The sequence below is a fragment of the Buteo buteo genome, chromosome 12, assembly GCF_964188355.1.
Source record: "Buteo buteo chromosome 12, bButBut1.hap1.1, whole genome shotgun sequence".
Taxonomy (NCBI): Eukaryota; Metazoa; Chordata; class Aves; order Accipitriformes; family Accipitridae; genus Buteo; species Buteo buteo.
In genome coordinates this window covers 18246801-18272027 of record NC_134182.1, presented here as the reverse complement: position 1 = coordinate 18272027, position 25227 = coordinate 18246801, and the positions used below count along the sequence as shown (strand labels likewise).

Genomic DNA, 25227 nt, shown 5'->3' with positions numbered 1-25227 from the left:
GTAGTAGGCTGCTGTTGAGCAGTGGGTAGTGACCAACAGAGGGGTGAGTTGGAAGCAGGTGCACAAAGAAATGTCCACGTGTGAAGCTCTAACCAACAGCTTGTGTAAGGTATTCAGCTGAGCTCACAGCTTGCTCAAGCACCATCACAGCGCAGTGGAGCTCTGCCGGTGCTGCAACTGCAGGACTTCACTAGTGCTTTGCTATATGTAAAAGTGTACTTGTTTTGGTAGCAAGACCCAAAATATTTAAGACCCAATTTTTACCTAGAGTGTGTTTGAGCCAGCCATAGACTGTAATCACCACCATCTGACTTGCAGATGTGATGTGTACATGGGTGGGATTTCCAAAAGTAGTTGGGATTGGTCCGTATTTATTTCAGTGGGGACAATCCCACCTTGTGCGTGCACCTGCCTGCGGAGCAGTGTATGCTGATGTTTACCCAGCAGCTTGTACTGATCGCCAGGAAACAACTTGAGCGTGCTGGATTGTGGAGGTGATCTTTGGTAATGTGCAGAAGCACTTGAGAATGCTTTCACACTGGGAACTCCAGCATTAGCCACATATGAGAACAAAAAATGGGACTGAAAAGCACTTCTAAACTCTTGCAAGTATGGTATTTGCTGAAAAGCAAAGTTCCAGGAAACTGGAGCCACATATAAACTTGAGATAACTTTGGTGAATAGTTCTTGGCTGGAAGACAAAAAGGAAAATTTAAATGTTCTGTGTAGATTGTTTCAGGATTAAACATCTTGTATTTTTGTTTCAAAATGCTCTCCCTTCTGGCAATTCTCTCAAAACTTCTGGTCATATAAAGCTGAGTTATTGAAGATACTACTTGAGGACTCCTGTCAGAACAATATTTTGTTTAACTGGAAGTTTTTTTAAGCTCTTTATTTAGTTGCAAGTCTCTGAAGTTTTCCTTTGGAATGTAGCTTGAAACAAACTAGTTTTTTTCAGCTTATTACTTCTTGGTTAGCTGGCTGAACAGAAAGTACTTTGCAAGTACCCAGGAGGGGATGATAGGAAAACAGAAGAAATTAATAAAGAAAAGCTTTGGTTGTGAAAAGTCATCCCCTTGACCCAGGAGCACTTCAAGGCCAGACCTGGATCACTTGTACAGAGGTACCTGTACCTTTCTGTACCTTGTAGTTGCACCAACACATGTCTACTGTGGGTCACGCTGCTGATTCATAGAAATCATACATACTGCATTAATAATGTGCTTCCCTTAGCTCTCCCTCCACAGAAGAAACCTGAAAAAAAAGGGGGTTGAAAGAGGACCGCGCCATGCTGTGCATAGGACATTGTAGTCACAGATGGGAGGCAGACTGCAGAAAGGAACAAAACCCGAGTCATAGTAATTTAACCAGTTCTGCACAGAAAAACACCCCTCTCTTGGCTCAACTCCTGGTGGACTTGGTTTTCCATCTGGTGAAAAAAACCGGGGATAATGCTCCAAGGAGGTATAAAAGCAGCATCATTGTAACTGGGAAATGAATTGCTCGCTTGCTGGATTTAGCAGCTTCCTGCTCTGGAAACCGGAGATGCCATCTCAAATTTCTGTTTTTTGCCAGCCTAGAAGAGACTCCAAGGCTGCAAAGCCTCTGGTGAGGCAGTGCTTCATTTGCTAATTGTCTCTGCCAGACAATGCCGTTTGAGCACAAAATCACCTCTAACCTCCACTAACCAGAAAATCATTATATCCTCAAACTCCCCTCCTTCTGAAATGGTACCCAGCATTGCAAACTGCATATGCTGGCTCCTCTCACAGGACAACAAAATACAGGAATACTTCTTGCTGATTAATTTTCAAATATCCCCATTCCCAGACCTAATTATGATATCGTAAGCAACCACATTATAAAAAAGATGTTTGACTTGTCATACATAATGTAATGTATCTTTTGCTTTGAGGACCATGCTGTCCTTTGAGAGGCACAGGACTGGCATCTGCCCTAAGTATGCTGTGGAAGGGTCAGGGCCCCCTGCTCTCAGGCTGGATTGGGGTGTCTGGCTATGGCACAGGGTATAGGCAGAATTAAGGTTCAGAGAGGCCTTTGCAGTCAGGAGGCTGGTGAGAGGCTGCTTTACATTTGCTCTTACTCTCACAGACTGGGTTTTTTGCATGTTTCCATCAGAAAAGCCGGTAAAGCTGGGCTTTCCCTGTGAGAGCTTTTCAGTAAGGAAAATGTCTCCTATTTTACAGTTTTCATTGCTCTGTTGCTTTTTTAGGACATGTTACAATGCTTGCCATTTTTGCTGTATAAAATTCAGACGTTCTGTCTACCTGCTGCTCTTCCTCCATCAGCCAGATGATCATAGTGGCTACATCAGTTCTAAATGGGATCAGATCTGAAAATGGCAGCTCTGCACATTCAGGGGAATGACCTGTAAGGCTTTTTTCCTCCATAATTCAACACTTGCTTAACTTGGAGCACTAAGAAAACCTTTGGATCTTGCTCTTCAGTTGGTGAACCTGTGGGGATGTTTTTGGCTATGAGATGTTGCTCTTCATTTTGGAGACAACATAGGAGAGGAAACTCACTCGACAGCCACAGCTCAGTTAAATACTGTAGTGACTGCCAATGGTAACAGAATAAGCCAGTGATACCTAGGTCTTCTTTCTCTAACACCAGTCTTTGAAGATCAATAGGTTATGGGTATACTTTTTCTTTGTTCCGAAGACTAGTTCAGGCATGTCTGACTGGGATGTGACATGTAGTTAAACACAGACAAAGTCAACACTGCTGCTTTGGTGACTCCACAAAAACCTGACAGCCAGAGACTGTCACGGAAGTGAGTATCTGGGCAGCAGCGACGCTCCTTATCTCTTCCCTTGCTGTTTATGGGACTGCTAAAATATTAAATTACTTTTAATGACCTTTCAAGAGACCCAGCAAGTGTGTTTGCACTCAGAAAGCCAACCACATCTTGGGCTGCATCAAAAGAAGTGTGGCCAGCAGGTCAAGGGAGGTGATTCTGCCCCTCTACTCCACTCTCGTGAGACTCCACGTGGAGTACTGAGTTCAGCTCTGGGGCCCCCAACATAAGAAGGACATGGAGTGAGTTGGAGTGAGTTCAGAGGAGGGCCACAAAAAATGATCAGAGGTCTGAAGCACCTCTCATGTGAAGACAGGCTGAGAGAGCTGGGTTTGTTCAGCCTGGAGAAGAGAAGGCTCTGGGCAGACCTTGTAGCAGCCTTCCAGTACTTAAAGCGGGCCAACGGGAAAGATGGGGAGGGACTTAACAGGGATTGTAGTGATAGGACAAGGGCTAACAGTTTTAAACTGAAAGAGGGCAGATTTAGATTAGATATTAGGAAGAAATTCTTAACTGTGAGGGGTGGGGAGGCACTGGAACAGGTTGCCCAGAGAGTTTGTGGATGCCCCAGCCCTGGAAGTGTTCAAGACCAGGTTGGATGGGGCTTTGAGCAACCTGGTCTAGGGGAAGGTGTTGGAACTAGATGATTTTTAAGATCCCTTCCAACCCAAACCATTCTATGATTCTGTGATTCTGTGTCAAAATTACCACTGAAATATAACTTCGTTCTCTGTAAGGGAAGAAGTGTTTCTGAATTAAGGGTGGAGAGTACCCAAACTGTCTGGAGCTCCTCCCAGCAAAAGTGAGGGGCAAAAAGGCTTATTTTCTTCCCATTTAAACAGAAAGAGAATATTAAACATCTCTGTGATGCAGGGAGGATAACAGGAGATGTACCAGCATTAGGATGGAAGCAAAGATGAGTGGTCTCCCTCAGAGGGGACTGAACAATGAAATTCTCGTTTTCATTGGGGTTGAGTTGTATACCTCCAGTTGGGCTCCTGCCTGGAGAGTCTGTGGCAGCCTTCTTCCTCCCTCTATCCCCCACAGAAACCCCACACCACTGTTTCTCTTCCTCTCTGTATCGTGGGAAAGGGGGGAAAAGGTCAGAGCTAGTATTTTGTTCACTTCGATTTTCAGTTTTTATGACCGCGCTATCAGCTGAAGGACTTACTGCTGTTATTGCCGCAGAGGAACCTCATTCTGCTTGCATTATATTGAATACATTCATAAACCAAAGTAGCCACAGTTATGAAGAAATGCTCTTCAAAAACCCTGTCCTTAATCTGAGTATGAAAGTAAGGGGCTGGCTTTTTAAGAAGGCCCTCTTGAAGCTTGCCCAAAAGATTAATGTGTAAATGCAAAGAATGCTCTGGAAGCTCTTGAATGGAGGAATTTTATTTCCAACTAACCACAGGAGTAACTGTTTGTAGCAAAAAGATGATTAATGGCATTGTGGCCAAAAGAAGGCGAGTCCCTAACCTTGATAGAATAGTATTTGCATATTACCTCGATGTTAAGTTTCTTACTCTACCTTTGTTTATTTTTACTGGAAGAAGCATAAGAAAAGCATGATGCTCACTTAAATCTCCATAAATCCAAACATCTGAAGCTACATTACTCCTTTCCTGGCTCTGTTCCTCTCTCAAAGCATGCCACTTGCATGTTCGCTCTCATTTTTCCCATGAACTACAGGGTGTAGGCCAAAATACCCTTTGCAACTGGTAACTTCCTAGGCACACTAGGTTCCAGTTAATATAACAAATGGTCATTTCATAATGCTTGAAGTATCTGTGGCATGAACATATTAAAAGTCCTGAAATTGTCAGGAAATATGAGGAGCATTTTTGTTTTCCATGGGGTCACTTTTATTCATCTGGTGAAAACATCTTACAATGACAAAAAAAGTTAAGTTACATGGAAAATCGATTCTGACAACCACATTAACAGTATTCAAGTGGTGGACAGGAAATGCTCATACATGTGAAAGCTGAGCACCTCTCTGTGCACCGGCTTGGGGAGGTTCTTATTTGAATCACCATGGGCCACTCTGCAACGGTGCAGTGTTGCGTCCCTATCAGTGGTTTTAGCTACAGACTGGCATGTGTTTCTGTGGGGAAATGAGCTGGATATTTTAGCATCCAGTTACTTGGGAACCTGCCTTGGTTTGCTGGAGCTGAAGGTGCGAGCCAGTTCCTATTAAAGGCAAAGTCAGAAGAACCATCTCGGCAGCTGCTGGGTCAGTGGTTACCTCCCCTCCTGCCACATCACTGAACTGGTGGATGTTCCAGCTTCTCATTTCTAAGAAAATTAACTCTTTATCTGACCATGCACCGATATCCTGCAGCACTGAACAACAACTTAACAGTAGGGAGACCATCACCTGGAGCCAGGCTTAGGGAACAGTCAGACTGTTGGTTAAACCAGCACAAGCAAACAAGACCGTGCAGCTGGTGGCAGCAGCCACCTTGCAGGTGAGAGCAGGCACCAGGGCAGTGCTGATGGGCACCCAGACAGGCACTGCAGTTGTCGCTTTGGGCATAAAGCAGCTCTCCTTAGCCAAATATGTGACATGCTGGGGGAGGGAGACGTCTCAGCTGCACATGCTCATTGCATAATTGTCAAATATGCCTGTAATACAATTCCATCAGAGGCAATTATCACTGCAGCGTGGTTGCTCTGGGAAGCCTTCCTCTCCTAGGCTGCATTGCAACTATCAAATCTCTGTTGGTTTGGCTGAAAAAAGATCATGGCCGTGATGTCTTTTCACTAAAAAGGATTGTTTCCCACTCTGCTGTCATTAAAACGAAATATAAACTAACCAAACTCTGTCTTCACCAAGACTTTCCAAAAATGAAACATTTTTTGGATAAAATAACTGTAATTCAAACTGCAGCAGTCAGCATTGTGCCTACTTTGGTACACAGCCAGTGAATTTTAAAGTAAAAACCCTCCAGGACTGTTCTCCATTTGGATTTATTAGTCATTACCAAGAAAAGATAATTAGCACTTCTGAAGCATTGTGATAATCAGTAGAATGAACTGTTACCAATAGAAACAGAATAGTGTACTTGTGCAGTGCAGGAATATGGCAGCACTGTTGTACTCTTTGTACTGAATGAGTACACCAGTGGGTAGATCCTCAGCTGGAGGAAATGCTTGTAACCACCACCAACTCCAGTGGAGCTAATGACAGTTTACACAGGGTAAAGTTGGGAGGGGAGTTGTTCCCTGGCCTGTTGGGCTTCTGTTCTCCTGGAGGCAGAGTCATTTTTGTTACAATATACAAACCTTCTTGTTGGTCAAAGGCAATGGCAAAATACTGCTCCTTTATTGCACAACAGAAAAATAGAAGCTAATTATTTTTCTTTTGTATGCACCCTGCTAACACAAAGGAAAATAACCTCATGATGGAACACGAGGAACCTGGGTGTATACCTGGATCCTTTAGGCAACAACGCCTTTTTTCTCTTCCTCTTTCTAAACTAATGAGAAAACTCTGTTGGACTCAAGTCAGTGCTAAAACTCACATAATTGGTATTTCACTTACTGTTCCCCAAAATTCCATTACTTATGATCATCTCTAATAATCGTATGAAGGATGGGATGTAAATGTTTTGTATGTTCTTAGTCTCAGATCCTGAGCATTAAGCATGCCAGGCTCCCTGCTATACAAAGAACTATTACTGACTGGGCTCAGGGAATTAGGCCTATTAGATTTATCAACATTGCTATCTGAATAAATACAATACATAGGCTTGTCTGAAGTAGTTGTCTTTGGTTTTCTGTACCTGGAAGTATGAACAAAATCCATGCTGAAGAACAGAGGCAGCATGTAAGCTTGGGAAGGCTTCTGTTTTGGTGAGTGCTAATAACAAAGGTAGCTACAGGATTTACCCTAAAATACTTGCAAGTCTGTGACAACTGCCCCCTTTCCTGCACCGTACAGGGTATTTCAGGCCAATATAACACCCCTCCAGACAACAGGTGCTTTGTATCCTCTGAGAAGCACACAGCAAATCTCAGGCTTGAGTCCAGTATGCATGCAAAGTACTTTGCAATTGATGTAGGGGCTGTGGTGTGCTGTGCCGGTAGAGGGTACCTTACCCACATAATTCCTATTCATGCTGATGACATTTACTCGTGTACATCTTCCTTGCTACACCTAAGAGGCAGAGCAGAGGCTCTTAGGACTGCAATTCCAATGCCAGTAAAACTCATTATTGCACACGACAAATAGGGGATCACCCTGGCAACATCTGTCTGGTTGATGCACTCAAAGTACTTGTGCATGTTTGCACCTCTCCTAGGATGATGACTGCTGTGGTAAGTCTCATTATCACCAAGATGAAGTTTGCCTGATGGCAGCAAATGTGATGGGCTGGTGGCTGTTTACAAACTACACATGCAGAAGTAAATGGGTCTGTGTTTGCTTTTCAGCTGCTGCTGGGAAACAGGCACTCTCCTGCCAGGTCACAGATCAGCGATATAACAGACCTCTTAAAGCAGTTCCTCAGTTGCAGAGGTGGATGCATAGCTTGTACTTAAATAGCTGTCTAGTACACAGAAGTTGCTATGGCAGCGCTTTACAGATATACATTGCACAAGAAAGCAGTGATGTCGGACCACACTGACTCTTTTTTTGTGTGTCTTAAACAGAAGACTTGCTCCCAACCTGGGAACTGTGGAGCAGAACAAATACTGGAATATAATACCTATCTATATATATCTCTACTTAAGTCTATTGTCAGATTGCATCTGACTGTGGAACTGGGTTTAAAACACCTGGGTAACAATTTACATATTACGTCAACAACAACATCTCTCCCGCCCCCCCTTCCCCTTTCCCACCTGCAGTGCGGAGCAAGCCGACTTCATAGCATCCTTCACAGCAAAATGGGTCTCTGCTGCATCTTTTTGTCTTCGTGAAACTCATTTAATTCTAGTACTTTAACACCTACTGCTTCCTCTGCTGCTGGTGCTATTGCAAACAAGAAATGCGTCCGGGTAACACTGCCTCCTTGGAAACCTGCCTCTGGCCTAAAAAGCCCATTTTGGTGCCTGTGTGGCACTGGAAAGGCAGAGACCTCATGGGCTGAGCACATTTCATGGCTGTGCTGCATTCACTCCAGACCTCTCAATGAACAGATGAATAAGCTGGGCTATTGCACCAGCATGATTTAATGGGAAAAAATAAAAATAGTGGCCTGGGAGTGCAACAGGCTGCTGAGAGAAACCCAAGGGCAGTGTACTTCCCTCGGCACAGGTACGTGGAGGGGAGGCTGGGAGCAGGAGCTCTGCGATGGTGTGGTCTGGGAGCAGCGCAAGGGGCCCACCTCTCCATTAGCCTGCAGATTTCCAAATAATTGTAAACAACGCTGACTTCAAGTCTGCTGCCAGAGCCTCAGGCTCTTTAAGAAATAACCCCTACTCATTTATTGCCTGAGGATGTTATTATTTCCAGAATGAACTAGTTGTGGATCACAATACTGGGCAGAACTATAGTACGAAGTGTGTTTTAGTGCAAACCTACTTATGACATAGTCACAGATCTTCTTTGGACAGAAACGGGTACAGAACCCCAACCTTTTGTGTAGAAAAGGGCCTGCAGCTCACTTCTGCATCATCTTCATCTTGGGACCGGTCTGGACGGGACTGGCTCTCACATGCCGTGTGACAGCAAGGCATAGCTCTGCCTTGCTGCTGAGGCCCGGGGGTGGTCGAGCACAGCTAAGGAGCAGCTTAGCAGGGGGTATGGCAGCTGTGTCCCCCTCCCCGGCTGTGCCAGCTGTGGGGAGGCTGTGCAGATTAGGAGCTCTTCACTCCTACATCTGATGATAGGATATGCAAAATTATCCTGCTTTGCTGAAGGCTCAACTCCGTACCTCCAATATGAAATTTCTACAGACAATCAAAAGTTTTAGTTTTAAGAAAGAAGTAATTAATATATACACATACTGCTTTCAGCATGCTTTCCCTTAAAAGACTGCTGCCATCTTTTGTATCATGAAAAGATGGATATGAAAATATTTTGTGCCAGGAATAGTAACGCAGTAGAGCACAGAGTTCAGTCACTATATACTGGTAATCGCTATATTTCTCACTAAAAGTGATGCAATAGGTGATTAATAAGAATGAAGCTCAGAGTTTATAATTAGCTACTTCATGTAAGGCCTTTCAAATATATGTAATTGGAGATACATAAATGTTTTTAATACTAGTTCAAGTGTGAACTGATTTGGTCTTTGGTCTTTCTGCTTTTGTGAATCATACTGCAATAGCAGCTTTTAAAAAAAGAAGTATTTTTTATTTAAATTGGTCTAGGCAAGCGCCACACTAAATATAGTGAGCATATGCAGTATATAAGAGCAAGGCAGGAAAAAGGATTATCAAAACAGCTGAAATAATTTTGTAAACAGCATATACTGCATGTTTATATGGTTTAATTGTCATTCCTGTCCTGTCAGATCTGTGTGGAGGCAGCCACATGCTTAAGCACAACTTGGTCAAGCTAGTTGGTGCATTTACTCCTGTTCAGAGCAGGTCTGGGCTTTAATTCAGGGCTTGGGGTTTTTATCTTTAATGAAAATTGAAAGGTGCAAGTGCTTTGAACAGCTGTACCCTAGCATGATCTTTCTACAGACAGTCACCCTGAACCAACAGTTTGAAATAAGATTTGCTATTAACTTGAACAGGAGATTAGCCAGGCACCTGTGAAGAAAAAGGCATTCTCTATTTCTGCCTGTTGCAAATTCTTCTACGGTTAGCCTTGTCTCAGCTAGGCATGTAGACCTGAGCTCCATCCTGGAATTATTTTGCCCAGTTCCAGGTTACAATGGCACTTTTCTGTTGGGCTTTTTCTTTGTTTGTTTGTTTGGTTTTGGTGTCTGGCCATGGAATGAAGGTGCTTAGCTGTAGGGCAAAGCTTCACAGCTCCCTGGGTATGACAGTGAACGGGATGACAGGACTGCTGGATTCGAGGTCCAGAGCGGTGAGGAAGCATTCGATGGCTGCTTCATTTTTCCCCTGAGCTTGCAAGACCTCTCCAAGGCTGTTCCAGGCCCTGTGACTGGTGGTTTGGATCCGGATGGCATCTCTGAGGACTTTCTGGGCCAGGTCCCTCCGCTCAAGTCTGCTCAGCACCAGGCCCTGTCAACAAACAAGTGATAAGCAGTTAACAATGGCAAAAAACAGAGGAAGAAATGGAACCCCCCAAGGTCCCGGCAAGCTGGGCAGATGTTTGAGTGCAGGTGCAGTAGTTCTATGGGGTGGGGGATCTCCACCTATTTCTGGAGAACAGAAGCAATCAGCTGTTAAGCTTTCCTTTTTTTGATTGTGATGTGTAATTTAAAGAAACAACTGTGAAAATAATTTTTTTTAAGCAGAGACTGATCCAGCTCTGCAAGTGCTCCTGCTGCACGTTACTGGGAGACCATACACTGGTGCTATATAGAGGAGTCTATAGGCCCTTTAAGCATCCCTCTCTCCTTGAGTAGGTTACACTGGCTTCTAATCTCCAGGAAAATTATACACAGGTTCAATTACATCCAGTATCTAAATTAACTCTTGCACATCTGGAAGATCCAGCTGAAGCAAAGTTTCTCAGCTCCTACATCCTGACCATATAGAAAGATCTTTCTTCTTAACAAATGGGGCTAGAGGGATGCGGCCCCCTTCTAGGGGCAGGCTGTATGTAACAGCATGGGGCCCTCTGTCCTCTTGCACTCCAATGTAGATCCTAAAGCAGTGTGGGGGAGCAGAAGGATGGAGGAACCTTGTTTAAAAAGCTGTCCTTAGGGTAAGAAAAGACATAAGTGGGTGTAATCTTCTGGAAGGAACAGGAGGGGGAGGATGAAAGAAGTGGTAGGAAGAACATGTTTTCCTATAGGGCTCACATGGATGTGCCTGAACACTCAAAGTGTCTAAGGAGCCAGGCTCCCTTTTAATTAATTGTACAGCAGTCAACCACACTGAGCCCAGGTGGTCATGTGGGCTTTGCAGTCAGCAATGCATTAGTGGCATTCTTCTGCTTCCTACTGAAGGTGCACACACCAGGATGAACCTCCCACTGATTTCATCCAGGTGTGGCCTGTAGAAGAAGCAGTCGACACTTGGATGTTGCCTGCCAAGCTCTGCATGGCCACTGCCTGCACTCACCCACGGAAATGCTGCAAAGTGATATGACTGCCTGACTTCATGCTTTTCCTGGGACTATATATGATGTGGATGCATATATATATATATGAAGAAAAGCATTAGCTTCAACTTTTATGTGTCTAATTGCCTTTAGTTGATATGAAAAGACATAAGAAACCTGAAATCTCTCACGACTAGAACCCAAGTAAATTTCTGATGAAAGAAAGGTGATGCTTTTGGAAATAGTGAAGAATTTTCCTTTGTCTTGTTTTGTTTGCTTTTCCAAAAGTGCCATTAGAAACAGAGTGCATCAATGTGGCTAAGAGCCTATAGCCAGTGATAGTACTAATACCTACAGAAACACATTACCTTACCTGAGAGAAAAATATAAGAAACACCCATTTAATCAATTATCAGCAGTACTGTGAAGTTTCACTGCCTCTTTCTTGCCCATAACCTTGACCTGAAAAGTCAACTCAGTATCAAATCTGATCATTTAGAGATGCAGTGGGGCTGTTTTTTCTTTAGGTTTCTCTCTCTGTTGGAAAACGGCGAGGCAATGGGGCCTAACGTTACCATCCCGTTGCGAGCAGGCACAGGTGGCACAGAGGTACCCTGATGGGAGAGGCTGGTTCCTCTGGAGGTAGCTGCCTGGAGACAACCACAGGCACGTAATGACAGACCGGAAGGAATTTGTGCAATTATAATTTGAGTCACCCGCTTGACAGGGATTATGAGGCATAGAAAGGGCAAGTAGTGTGGCCATAGCAAATCTGCTGCTGAGCCAAGAACAGATGGGGGCTATCTCAGCTCAAGTTTGTCCTCAACCACAAAACCACTCTTCCTAAATACTCTTCCTGTTGCGCTGACTGAGCAGAGCCAATTGTGCTCTTCGGTGGCCGCAGACCCATTGCTGTCCTCACCCTGACACTAAGTGGCATCAAGCCTCTTGACACTCCCGGAGGGCTGCTGGCCCTGGAGGCACAGGGGCTGTGCAGCTGCTGTCTGTCATCCCTCTCCAATGAGGAAGTGAATTCCCTCCCCGGCAGACATCTCACGCCTCTCAACAATGCTGCAGTGAAATCCACCTCATCGTAAACTGCTCATGCAGCACAGCTCTCTTGTCTGCCCCTGACCCATGTCTGGTCAATGACCAGAGGCTGCCGTGGCTTCCTCCCCTACAGCTCCCCAGTGCAGAGCCGCTGCATGTATTTTGCCTGTGCTTGAGGTCCCTGCAGCTGTCTTGCAGCGCTGGGAGGAGGCTGTATGCAAACCACAGGTACTGTGTTCACCTGGGGAAGATGCTGAAGCCAATGCCCACCAGTAAGTGCAGCACACGTGAACATTTGCTTGTAGGTATTCTGTGCTTTCAAGCATGCCAGTTTAGCTGAAAGAACATCTGTGAACCCTCAGAAAGGGTGATCTCAGGCTCTCCAAAGCCAGGGGAAAGCCTCCTGTGGATGCTGCAGTATTCTGCATGAGTGAAAAAGTGCTGTATGCTTTTGGGGAGAAACACAGGAGGAAACATTTGCTAAAGGAGGTAAAGATTTCCTGCCTCCTCCTTGCTTACATGCACAACTGTTAGTGCCAAAGGCTGCCCAGGTCCATGGCCCTTCCCAGGTGTGCCTGCTGTCCTGCTCCCCTCTTGTTCTGAGGAGGAACAGCCCCATGTCCCCTTCTTGCCCATGCACCTGGATCTCCATGTGGTATAGGCAAAAGAAGCTGGGCTTCAGGCCTCAGCCCAAGTGGAGGTCAGGTTGTGGCCAACCCGCTCTCCAACCCAGGCCTTGCCAATGTTGCCAAACCCCAGCACAGAGACCAACTCCTTCGCTCCGAGTGAGCTGTGACAGATGGTGTCAGCCTTTCCAGTGAGGCTTAACTGAACCGGCAGAAATATCCTGCTGGATGTTTAAAGGACAGGTTGAACATCACTAATTCTGCATTCAGTAGAGTTTCTTCCTTTGGGTTTCCTCTCTCTCCTCCTCCCCACCCTGCTCCTTACAAACCACAAGCTTTTTCTGAGAGCTGGAGGCTGCACAATCCCCAAGCCTCATGAAGACGCAGCACTGAGCACCTCAGTTTTTTTGTTTTACTGAGGTATTTGCACTTGAGAGCTTCTCCTTGCTACTGAATTTATTTCCCCATGGAGTCTGGCTTGCTATAAACAATGCCTGCATGTTGTTGCTATGTAGGTCCAGCTGGAATCTGCCTACAGTGCAAAAGAAAAAAATTATATATAAATTCAGAAAGCCACCCACTGACAGGTAATTTGCATTTTTATCTGGAAGATATTTAAAAAAAAAAAAAGATTTTTCTAATGAAAGTTCAGTTCCTGAGTTTCTATGGAAACTCATCTGCTTGGTGTGCATGTATAATTTCATAAAGTCAGATCTCAGGAAGATGAGCAATTAGTATAAATACAAGCAGGTATGTGATTAAGGGTTTCATCCTCTTATTCCTGAAGATGGAGGGTGAGGCTGGGTTTTGTTGTCTTTCCTTGGTTTGTATTCGTGTTTTTGCCAAACTAACGCAGAAACTGGTGTACAAGGCAGCCTTGCTCCTCTGCCACCTCCTGGCTAGCACTGGCACTTCCGGTTTTGCCCAGTTATTTTCCTCCCAAAGATGGTGAGTACCATGAGACAGATGGTCTTCTCTGTCAGTGGTGTTGGTACCGAGTCAGGCCTTAAGGAGCAATGAGGACAGGCTTCTTTTTAAACAACTCAAGCATATTGTAAATAGTAAAAAAAAACCCCAAACCATACCAAAAGGTGTGTGGGAATCCTTTTGCTTTCGAGCTTCTGTGGGCAGCATGTTGTTAGGGCTCACACCAGGCCTGTGCTAGCTACACGCAGGCATTTCATGTGCTGCTTCCATTAATATAGTTGTATAGCGCTTGGATGCTAACTCACTCACTCAATGAGGTCTGAGGGTAACTTGTGCAGACTAATTTAATTTTCTTTTTTAGGTCTGAAGACATACTTCAGATCTGGTAAACACAGGCAGAGTAGTGAAGGTTGCAATTTCAAGCCAGGCTGTAAAAGACGACACTGAAAGCACTGGAAGAAACTCATTTGAGGTGAAGAGTTGTGGCACAGCAAAGCCGGTACAGTCTAGCAGTGCATGAAGGCAGAGGGGAGAGTGCGAATTTGGTCTGCTGATTTAGGGTGCCTTATGCTGGCAGCTGGACTCCTGAATTTATTGTTTTTAATTTCAAGGGACAGGGGGTATATATGGGAAGCTTTTCAAAGGTATGTTTGACCTTGTCCACGTTGGACTCCCTTGCCTTCAGTGATGTGATACTTAGTAATTGATACTTGAGTGAGGCTATTTTTGTTTTAGAATAGGAGAGCCATATTTCAATTTAAGTCAGATGAGCAAAAAAGTGACTTGTTTCCAATTTCCACTAATAAAGTGAGCATAAGCCCCACTTGAAGTCCCACTTCAGAAGGTCATGAAATTTCTGATCCATGCCTTTATTTCCATAGAGTTTGACAAATCCTCCTTGAAAGTTGTTAGCTCATAAAATTCCAAGAAAAATAGTGCAGAAAAGACATTATGGAAGACTGCAAAATAAGCCTCGTGTACAAGCTGGAGTTTATTTTTAGTAATGAAAGTCAAAACTTCCTTTGCAAATGTTTAGTTCAAACACCTGATGAGCTGCAGGGAGTTATCCTGAGTCTTGGGATCCTTGTTTCCTTCCACTAAGGTGGCACAGATTTACTTGTTCTTTCTTTGGGGCTTGCATTGGAAAGAGATGTCCAGAAAAACTTTTTATTTCATTCCTGGAAGACTGCTTTTTGTTTGCATGGCCATCTCATTCTTGGAGAATCTGTATAGGTGGACTAGACTCTATAATTTACAAATTTGTTTTAATAATTACTTTAAATGCAAGTTCTCTCTTTCTTTGCATGAGACTCAGAAAGTGAGGTTGTCTCTGATGCTTTTCTCAACTGAGCAGAGTATTTTTGCCCATTATTGTCTAAATACCCTAAGAAGTTTCCAGAATAAATTAGACTTTGCTGTTGGGCTTCTGCTAGTGCATTGTTTAATTAATTTCAAGGTAAATGGGGTATCCTTATTGTCTACTCCAATCTGTAATACAGATATGTCACTAGTGGTTAGTAGGAGGGTAATCAGCAGCTGGCAAGATCAGGGCATGCTGCAGAAAAGTGCTCGTTCAAAAGTATGCTTATTCAGCAGAAACCTACAAAAAGCCTTTCAAGATGCATTTGGCACTTGGCTATAACAGTCTCATGTAACAGAAAAATCCGCACTGCTACAGGGCAACATGCTTCTGTGATTATTTAGCAAGCAGAATAAGTTGTAAGCAAAATCTGTTGCATAAACCATGAAATATCAGAGAGTCCTTTTGGAAAATGGCAAAGATTAACCCTGGAAATTCCAGGTCTCCTAGAATAGAGAGACACGTAACTAGCCAATTGCTCTGTGATTCTTTCCCCCTATGTTCATGACCTTTGCATTTCTGAGGAGCCAGGATTTTTTTTAAGCTGTGAGCAGAGAGTTTTTGTTTTGCTGTCACTTAGCTATGCAGTGGTTGGCAGTGTGTGGGGTAGCTAATCATCCATTTTGCTGCTTCAGTCCAGGTTGTGGCAGACCTGAGCTATACATCTGAGCTTTGTTCTCTGAAAATTCACTGTAGGAATACATGGAGCAGTCAGGGTCCACTCACCAAACACACTGAATTAGAGACTGTATCTTAAATTTGCTGCTCTAACAAAGGGTGACTGGGATCCACTTCTGGAGGAAAGCTTGTCTTTCAGTGTTTCTGCTGCCTCTTTTGTCACAAGCAGCTTTTCCTTCTCTTCCTGCCCCTCTCCGTCTCCTCCAGCGAAGCTGCTGCATCCTCTGTCAGTCAGTGACGCTGAAGTGCTGCATTTGATAAAGCAGAGGAGGGAAAGGAGAGGGGAGGAGAGGGAAGGCAAGCAGGACCACTGCAAAACGCAGCATGTGGGAAGGAAAAACGAAGGAACAGCACTGGAGGAGGGGAACTGGCAAGTACTGGGAAAAGCAAAAACCTGAGTTTGCGTCACAATTTGTAGCACTTGTGCACTGCCTGTGGGTTTCAGCTCAGTAGGTTCAACCTGGAGATTTCAGCTCTGGTACTGCAGGCACCAAAGGCAGCCTAGCAGTAGACTGCTGCTTAAACTTCACTGCAGCACCTTTGTGTGCAGGTGAGAGAAGAAATGAGACTGCAAGGAGGTATCAGGAGAGACAGACTAGCTGAGCATGAAGACAGAGACATCTTAAGCCCACCACAGGCCTGGGCACACGGATAAGCTTTACCAACCATACCAAGGTAGCTTTGGCCGGGAGAGAAGAAAAGCAAAAGAAAGAAAAGATCAAAAGTGGTGAAGCCCTTGAAGAGAGCAACATCCCCTTCCTTAGCTTGCCAACATGTTTTTCAAGGCAGTGTATAATTGCAAAGGCACCATCTTGCCCAGGCCCCTCTGTGAGGCCAAGGCAAGCCCCCCTGCAGAAGGGAAGCACTGTGGCATGCTCCACACTGCCCTCTGCCCAGGTTTGCTGTCCCTATTTGAGTTCATCAAATGTTAGCAGGGATGTTTGTACCGTGTTTGAAGCTTAAATGCGATAAAACATTTATTGACATAAAAAGCAAACCCTAAGGCAGCATTTCAAACTAGGAGGCTCTGATCTCTTCATAGGGAGGCTCATACAAGCCTAGGGAGAATGAAGAGTTTTTATGCCTTGTGGACTGTCATCACTTAAGCTTCGTTCAAAGCAGAATTGTTTGCTGCATGCTGAATATTCTCTAGATAGTTCTTCTTTGCTGAGATATACATGGAGATGAAGCTGCAAGCAAGGAAACCTAACAGGATGCCTCGATCACATGTTTGAGACTAACTAAATGCAGTATTTGTTTCGCACTCTTTTTTCCTAGGGAAGGCAAGATTTCTCCCAGCCCTGATCTTAGCAGTTGTCATAGTAATGTTGCAGTAGAGCACACTGTAGCTTCAAGTAGGACTCAAGCTCATGGTGTTGTCTGTAAAAACATGCACTAAGAGAAGGTCCCAAACTAATAATAAGTAGTAATTTAGAATACATAATTTATAATTTAAGGTCCCAATTGTGTTATGCTCTGTACCTGCTTCCCCGGCAGAAAGCTTTGTTGAAATTAGTGAGATTCAGCCTAGATATAACCAATTATTTCAAAATATGTGCGGAATTGAGACTGATCAGCATCAGCAACGAGAGAAAAGGCATGCAACATATATGCAGGATGCTGAAGAGCAGCAGGTAACCTGCCGGCTAAAGCACTTGACTAGAAAGCCTGCTGTGCTTCATTGGCTGCTAATGCATTTCACATTGAATAATCTGCCATTACTCAGGAACAATTCAGAGAGCAGGGACAGGGTCAAGGGAGAAGCTTTGGGAGGCAGAAGTCCTGGGTTTAAGTGTTCTCAGGCTGAGAAGGGTTGAGAACTTGCCTCTCGTGCCCAGGGGGTGCATGCTAACTTTTAGCAAATATTTTTAAGAAGTCAGGGCAGCAGTTAAGCACCCCCATCACCCCCAGAGGGGGAAACAGCTCTCTGCCTCTATTTTCATAGTATGCAGGTGCCTATGTTCTGTTGCACATAGCAAGATGTTGCTGCATATAGCTGGCTAATGTCTAGGCTTAAGACTTGGACACCCAATTAATCTGAGTGCCCACAGTGTGCTGTGGCTGATGAACAGGGAATTTCTGTCTGCTTAGGTTTCCTCCAGTGCCAATGCTGGATCCTCCCCAATTTTTAATGCAGGTTCTCCTAGATAACAGCTTCAGCTCTGCCGAGGGTCTCTGTGAACCTCAGTCCCACAGAACTAATTGCCAGAGCAAGCGCCGCATTTAGTATGTCTCTGAGGAAGGGTGTAGTGCAGTGAAGACTTGGCTGACAGAAGCACATAGCATACCAATGTAGATTACAGCAGATATCTTCTGAAAGGGGAGCCGAGATATTTAAAAAATCTTAATTTGCTTAGTTTTCCACTACTGGCACTCTCTGTGATAGCATGTTATTAATGACATCCTCCGCACAACTACAGCCAGAGCCTCAAAGTGCAATATCGCAGCTGAGCGCTAAGCTAGCTGAGCTGCTGGGAAACACAGAGCAAGCTGGGCAGGAACACACTGCTGTGGTCCAGCCAATGCCTCTGGCTTCTGCTCAGGTGCCTCTGATCCCTCAAGGAGTGTGTTTCCTTATTGTCTCTTAACATAAAATCTCTCATAAATCATGAGCCTCCATGCACGAAACAATTTTCCTGAATTACAGATAGCATTTTCTGTTACATGCTCAAAAGAGAATGAATGAAGAAACTCACTGAGAAGATAATTGATGACTTTTGATAAATACTGCAGATAACATTAGTATAAACGGAAGCTCCAGCGACACTGGAGAGCTGTGATGTTTTCATGCTTCCCATTTGTTTGGCAAGAAGGGACTTCTGCTTCCTTCTCTTGACTGTGCCAGCTCAGTGTATTGGGACAGCTTGCTGAAAATCTGGAAGTCTTGCTAGTTCCCACACCCCCTGTTTGCGCAGCTGCATCTTATGTACCAGGAGGCAAAATATTCTGTTATTTTGCTACACACTATTTTATATACTATATTACTATAGTCTATCACTCTGTCCTGTCTTTGGTGTAGTAACAGGCAGCCTAAATAGTACAGAATTGTAGCTAATTATAACTGGTTTCCTTGTTTGTGAAAAACAGTGTTTGAAGGTTGAAGTACAAAGGGGATAGTCTTTCCACCCCTTCTCCCTTCTGACAGTTCCCTGAGCACTTTCTCAAATCCCATTTATGAGTTCAGCTGTAGACCAACTGGAGTACTACAATTTCTAGGCTTTAATTTCTCAGAGCAAAGCACAGCATGAGGACAATACTGATTAGTAGAGCTGCAGTGGTATCTTGAGGGCTGTGGATGGGAAACCACAACTAAAGCTAGTAATCTTCTGGAAGATCAGGTTGGAGCTCAGTGGAGAAGCATGTGCTGCAGGGAGAGATCAGGCCAAGGACAATGTCTTTAGCACTGGATGCAAGTTTTATTCTCCAGAGACAACTGAACCACCCCAGGAACTCGAGGGGTTTAAGAAATGTATCAGGTTCTTGTACAGTGTTACACACACTTTAGAGAAGGGATCAGAGAAGAGCTGGGGAGTTTTGTCTTTCAGGAATTTATTTTGGTTTCTAAAGTTACGTAAACAGAGCCTGAATAATGTGGTAATGAGCACCTCAGGGTCATGGAGAATAACTTACTGCAACAGAGGAACGCAAGTGACTGGCACAGATAAACAGGAGCTACAGATCCCCTGGAAACCACGATAATCCACCTCTGAGAAGCAGAGCACCAGCCCTCTCGCTAATGGACTGAAATGTCTGTGCTGCACAGTGGATGAGATTTGCTTGTTCCAATCACCCCAAACACCCCAGCAGGCCCGGTCTCTTGCTGATGAGGGAAATGTGCAGTTCCCCCAGGAGAGGAAGTGGCCACTCACAGCGTGCAAGCGATGGCTTTGGTGTCAGAGAATCACTTACCACCTTGTTTGTGACGGCTCCACTGTCTCCTCTGGATGGAGGAAGGAAGCCTGCCAACTGCAGAGGAAGAGAGCAGGCAACAAACCTGCAAAACAACTCTGTCAGCTCCTAACTGGTGCTCAGTAACCGTGATCCCACTGCACAGCCAGGGATTTGCTCCCATGGCTGGGCTACTGAAGCTCCCAGCTAACTAGTGGCTTTGCAAGGAGGATGGCAGTGGGGGAGGAGGGTTTCTGCATCAAACAGAAATGAGGAGAACAAAACGTTTGCAATTCCTCGGACGGTGAGTGAGCTCACACAAACTTATTAATGTGAGCATCCAAAATGCTCACTTCTCCTGTGGGAGCCAGTGACTAGAGGCAAAGACAAGTTCTCTCCCTCAAGCTCAGCTGCTTCAACACAAAAATTTGAGTTAAGAGGCTGCTCTAAGGATTGCTTTTCCCTAAGGAGAGCTTAGAGCAGTTATTTTGGGATATCTGAAGTACAGGAACATTCCTGGGATTCTGCAATAAGCCTCAGAGTTGGGAAAACAGAATGCTAATCAGCCATGGTTTGAAGGAGGCTACCAAGCCATCTTCAAAAGCCAAATGTTGCTTTAGCGTTGCTTTAGCAGGCTTGGCGGAGCTGCAAAAAGGTGCCAGACAAGCATAACATCCATTGGGAGAGCTTGTCTTAGGGCCAGATTAGAATTAGTTTTGATCGCTCTCTCCTCCCCAGCCCATAACCCACCTATCTGGGACTTGCAGAGTGCCACTGCTGTACCGACAGGCAGAAAGCAGCTGTCCTGATTACACTCAGCACAACTGGGGATGCTTCCTGCAACCGCAGCCTTACCCACAACAACCGTGCGATCACTTGACGGGGAATTCCAGTGGAGAGCACCGTCCCACAGGAGGCTGTGCTGATGGTCCACCAGCAAGTGTTGCACTCCTGACATGCCATTTTTGGGAGGAGGTGTAACTAGCTATGTCACCCTGCAGAGAAGGCTGAAAATAGGACTGCACTCGCTGTGCCATGTGGCTCAGTGGTATGTCAGGACATGTATTTTTAGGAAATTCCTCCTTTGGGCAGAAAGGGTGAAGTACTTGGCCTGGTTTGCAGGCTGCTGGCTTTGCCCAGATCTTTCATACTAGAGTGTGGGAGCATGTTAGCCACCAGTCAGTCTGTGGATGCCCTTAGTGCCTCGATACAGTGCCAGTCCTAGTTACCTACTGATCAGGATGGTTGTGGAAGGGTGTTAAGATGGCTGGTCTGCTGCTGTGCTTTGTTTCTCTCTTTGCTGGTGCTTTTCAGAGAGGGAACTGACCTCCAACAGAGCAGGGATGGAGAAAAAAGTAAGGAAGATCAATGTCTTGGGAAGAATATGTTCTCTGAGGAGCAGCAATAAAAATGTACCTTGCAGAATGAATGTGTGAGGGGAACAGGGAGCTCAGAGAAGATAGCTCATGCAGAGGAGGGGGGGGAGAGAGAGAAAGAAGGAAAAGCACATGTTAAGTCAGGGATTTAAATAAGCTCCTGGAGAAGCAAAGAGGAATCTGACTTGGTGAGGTACTTTTTGAGTGCAGCATAATGAAAAAACGCAGTACATCTCTGTGCCCAGCAAGTTACTGATGCATAAAAAGTGCTGTGACTTGTCTGACTCCAGGAGAAGGACAAGGTAAGGCAGCAGAATCAAATTCTTCTCTCTGACAGACACTTGCTGGCTTCTCTTCCCCAGAATATCATTCCTATCAGGCAGCCTATGTTCAGCTCTAGCATCTGGGCTGCGATTTTTTGGCAGCTGCACAAAATCTCTGCTATTAAATCCCACCTGCCAGTCTCATGTCTGCTCCCACAGACCTTTGCCTGTTAGCAAATGTTTCAAAATCACACTGCCAGGCACAGCACATCATTCTGCAATCCTGCCTCAGGCAAAAACCCTCATTCAAGGACTCCTTTTAACTTCATTGGGCTGCAGGAGGGAAAGGCTAGAGGACAGGCCTCTGGATTACAGGCAGAAATATTCATTTAGGTCATAGTTTGCACTGCATTCTTTTCAGCACTAATGTAAACCAGCTATTTTTTCCCCTGAATTATCTGAATAATACTACTTTGTCTGTGACATTTTAAGAAGCTTTCTTTTGAGACATGTTCCGTGCTATAGCTGTGCAGTAAGAGAATTTGTGAACTTTGTTCACCAGAATGTGTTCACGCGAAGTCATTCTTCCTTTCTTTACAAATTCTTCCTTTCCCTTCTCTTGCTTCTTAGCAGTCCCAGATGAGCAATGCCACCAGTGATGTGTATATACTGTATGTTGCTTCATTGCTGAAACAATTCATTAGTAATCAAAATGCTGAAATACAGCTTGCTCATCAATCCTGGATAAGAGATCTATCCACAGAAATAACTGCAATTTTTAATTCTGTATGGGGAGAAAGGACTTAAACTTCCACATAACTCATCTGTTACAGTATTTCACAATCATCTGACTTTCCCCAACATGAACCTAGGCAATGAGGCTGTGTTTTTGGTGCAAAGGACAGTATCTCTTGGAGATGGTCTAAGCTACTTGATTATGGTATCTCTAAAATTGCAAACAAAAGAGACAATCAGTGCTTTTTGATGTGGACATCTGTCAGCAGAGAAACAACTGCTAATTGTCATCTAATAACCACACCAGACACTTCCATAGCAGTCATCTTTCTGGAAGTCAAGCATGAACAAAACTGTTACTGGTCCAAGCATCAAGCATATTTTGTCCAGATCTGGCTGCATTTCTGTAACTGTTTAAAAGTCCAAAGTGATATGAAGCTTTTTTATAGATGGATGCTTGAGATCAAAGTATTTAGCCAAAATATAGCAGTCAGTAATTGGTTTTTTTGGAGTGTGATCAAGGTATTTAGCTTTATACTATAATATTTGCATTTTAGTTTTAAAAGCAATGTAGGTATACTGAGAAAAGGTGCTGATATTCTCACATAAATACAAGCACATGGGATTTGTAGAGAATTGGTTCAGCAGCGGAACTATCTAGTTGCACTTCACCATTCAGAGAAGTCCTGGCTCCTACATAAGGACCTTAGGAACTGTCAGTTTGGCAGGTACATGGCTCTACATGAGCTCTGAACAACGTTAAAGCAGTACAGCGCTGTCTAAAACCATGTGTGGGGAGGAAAAGCTAATTCTCTTTCTATGAAGGAATTGACTCTAGACAGCCTGCCATCTATAGAGACCATACGTCTGATTTCCTAAAGCATCTGCATACCTCCTTTGCAGGAATGGGCTCATCAGCCCCTCACTTAACTGAAGAGAATGGAAAAAATAGCTGCAACTCTCCAGAGACAGCAGGTAAGGGGATGACTTCTAATGACTAGTAACCTAAACCAGATTTGAATTGACCAAAAACTTCTGCAGAGTATCTCTTGTTTAGATGGCACCAGAGCTGCCTGCACTACAGACCAGTTATTTTTCTGGTTACATAGTTTGGCAGTAGTCTAATGACAGATACTGTATTTGGAGGAGGGAAAAATGAATTTTCTTGAGAACTGCCAGAGGAAAAATATTGGATCATCAGGAAAGAGGGTAAAATCAATCTCTCATGATTTTCAGCAAACCAGTGAAAAAAACTCAACTGCCTATAAATAATGAACTAGGTAACTCCTGCGATCACACACAGAAACATACATATAAGATACATTTTAGTGCTGCCCACAGACCTAAGCAAAAAAAAATTAAATCGCAAACACTGTGAAGTCTTTTTAATTCATATGGAATGAAGAGGACATTTACAGAGCAGTACAACCCCTAGCATTGCATCCATTCCCAAGTCTAGCAAAGCCCTCACTTTAATGGGGTTGGTCTGCCTTTGTGCTAGGAGGAACGGGATGGGTACATTAAATGAACGAGCCTGCATCTCTCGAGATGCCCAGGGAAGCAGCAATGTGGAAAAGACCCACTGTTTAGCAGTATGACATGAGTTCAGTGCTCATGTCTGGGGAGCACTGGAGACAGCAAGCGAGGGAGAGGGGTATCTTCAGTTGTTGTGTCAAACCCTCAACAAAGCACAGGCTCCAGCAGCAGCCCCTGATGGGGTGATACACTTGTAAAACATTTACATTTTCAGCAGGATGTTTCCAATTAAACTCAATTGGTTTGCACACCTGCTAGGAGTGACTGCTCAGCACCTCATCTCCCTTTCCTGCTTGAGCACAAAGAGGATGCAACTGTCTAGGCTGCGGAGGTTTTACAGCCCTTTTGGGAAACTGGGGGACCGACAGGGCTTTATGTAGTTTCCCGACTGTAGGGCATCATGATTGATGCTGATAATAAACCCCTCAGGACTGAGGAAAGTACCCGTACAGATCCTGACTATGATCAGATCAACGGGGAAAGGATGGTACTGAAGCATGCTATGGTTAGTAGTGCAAGGCAGAACAGCCAGCTGTCACTTACTAAACACTTTTTAGCCCGTCTTTGGAGCACAGCCTGACTTGAATATTTTAAGAAAGGGTTTTATTGGTACCGTGTTACATTATCTGAAGTATTTATGGTTTTGCCCGTAAAGGTCTAAGACAACCAAAACTTCAGAAAAAACTGCTGAAATTGTGTGGACAGCCAGCATTACTTCTGGTTTTGTGACTGCTGTCCTAGGCTCCCTTTCTGCATCTTTAGGGAGCCAGCACTTGTCAGCAAGATGCAAGTCATGCCTCAAAAGAATACTTGAATGTATTGGCCTTGTTGTTCTGCAGCGTTGCCCTGCTGTGAAATGAGAAAAATGCACTTACTGTCCTGTGGCAGCAGGTCAGCATCCCAAATGTTGTCCCCTCCAACAAGCTCACTGGGTCAGAATAATTCTGTTTTGGATTGTACAGGACAGTCTCCTGGGTAACGCGCTTCACAGCAATGCTCGGGGGGGACATGCCCTTGAATGCAAGGCAGTCAATGAGATTTATAATTACCGTGTTTTATAACCTCGTTCATTCAGACAGGGAAGGATGCTGCTGAAGAGATCTAACAAGAGAAATTGATGTACCTGCAGCTACATAAATAGTTGCTGTTAATATGATTTGAAACCTGGATGGCAGAAGGCATTCTTTTACCACTGTGCTGTCCAGTGTAGCACAAAAAATGCACAGACTTGTTTTAAACTCAGGCAGCAGTAGGGCATAAAACTCCCATCTTCAGCTACCCTCTCCCAGAGAAGGGGATGTAAAATCCACTCTGTATCACTGAAATCTTCTGATTGCATTAAGCAAGGTCTTGGCTTAAGGCCAGGTCCCAGCTGTCCCTGTAGTGATAATGACCGCCCTCCCTCGGGGTGCTGAGCACTGGCAGAATCTAGCTGCATTTTCACACAGGCACACATGTAAATTGTCTGAACACGGTGGTGTTAATGCTTCTGGGATGACAAACCAAACCTATAGATGTCTCATCAACAGCAAGCTCCATGCAGAATGTGGTTTATTTTCAGAAAAGCCCAGAGGTAAAAAAAAATAAAATCTCCTGGTACAGTTTGTCTGATGCTTTGTTTTTGAGTGTCCTTGATGCATAACAGCATGCTACCATCTCTAAAGATTAAAAACAATCCCTTCTTATTGCTCTGCTGGGCATTTTCAAAGAAATTCATGCACAGATGAAAACAGATAAAACCAATGCCCAATGGCTCTGCAGAGATCCTGGGCCTCTAGTTTCAGGTAGTCTGGAGACAATTTTAAACAAACATGGACCTCTTAAATCCTTGGC

General features: G+C 44.4%; 1 protein-coding gene across 2 annotated transcripts in view; it reads right to left on the bottom strand.

Moving 5' to 3' along the window:
- Positions 1–4323: 4323 nt before the first annotated feature.
- The window catches only part of TTC7A (tetratricopeptide repeat domain 7A), a 193925-nt gene continuing 173021 nt past the window's right edge, over positions 4324–25227 (bottom strand). For both annotated transcript variants that reach the window (XM_075042871.1, XM_075042874.1), the window contains one exon: positions 4324–9967. In XM_075042871.1, the coding sequence (XP_074898972.1) occupies positions 9746–9967 (222 nt within the window). In that variant the 3' untranslated portion in view covers positions 4324–9745. The remainder of the gene's footprint in view (positions 9968–25227) is intronic.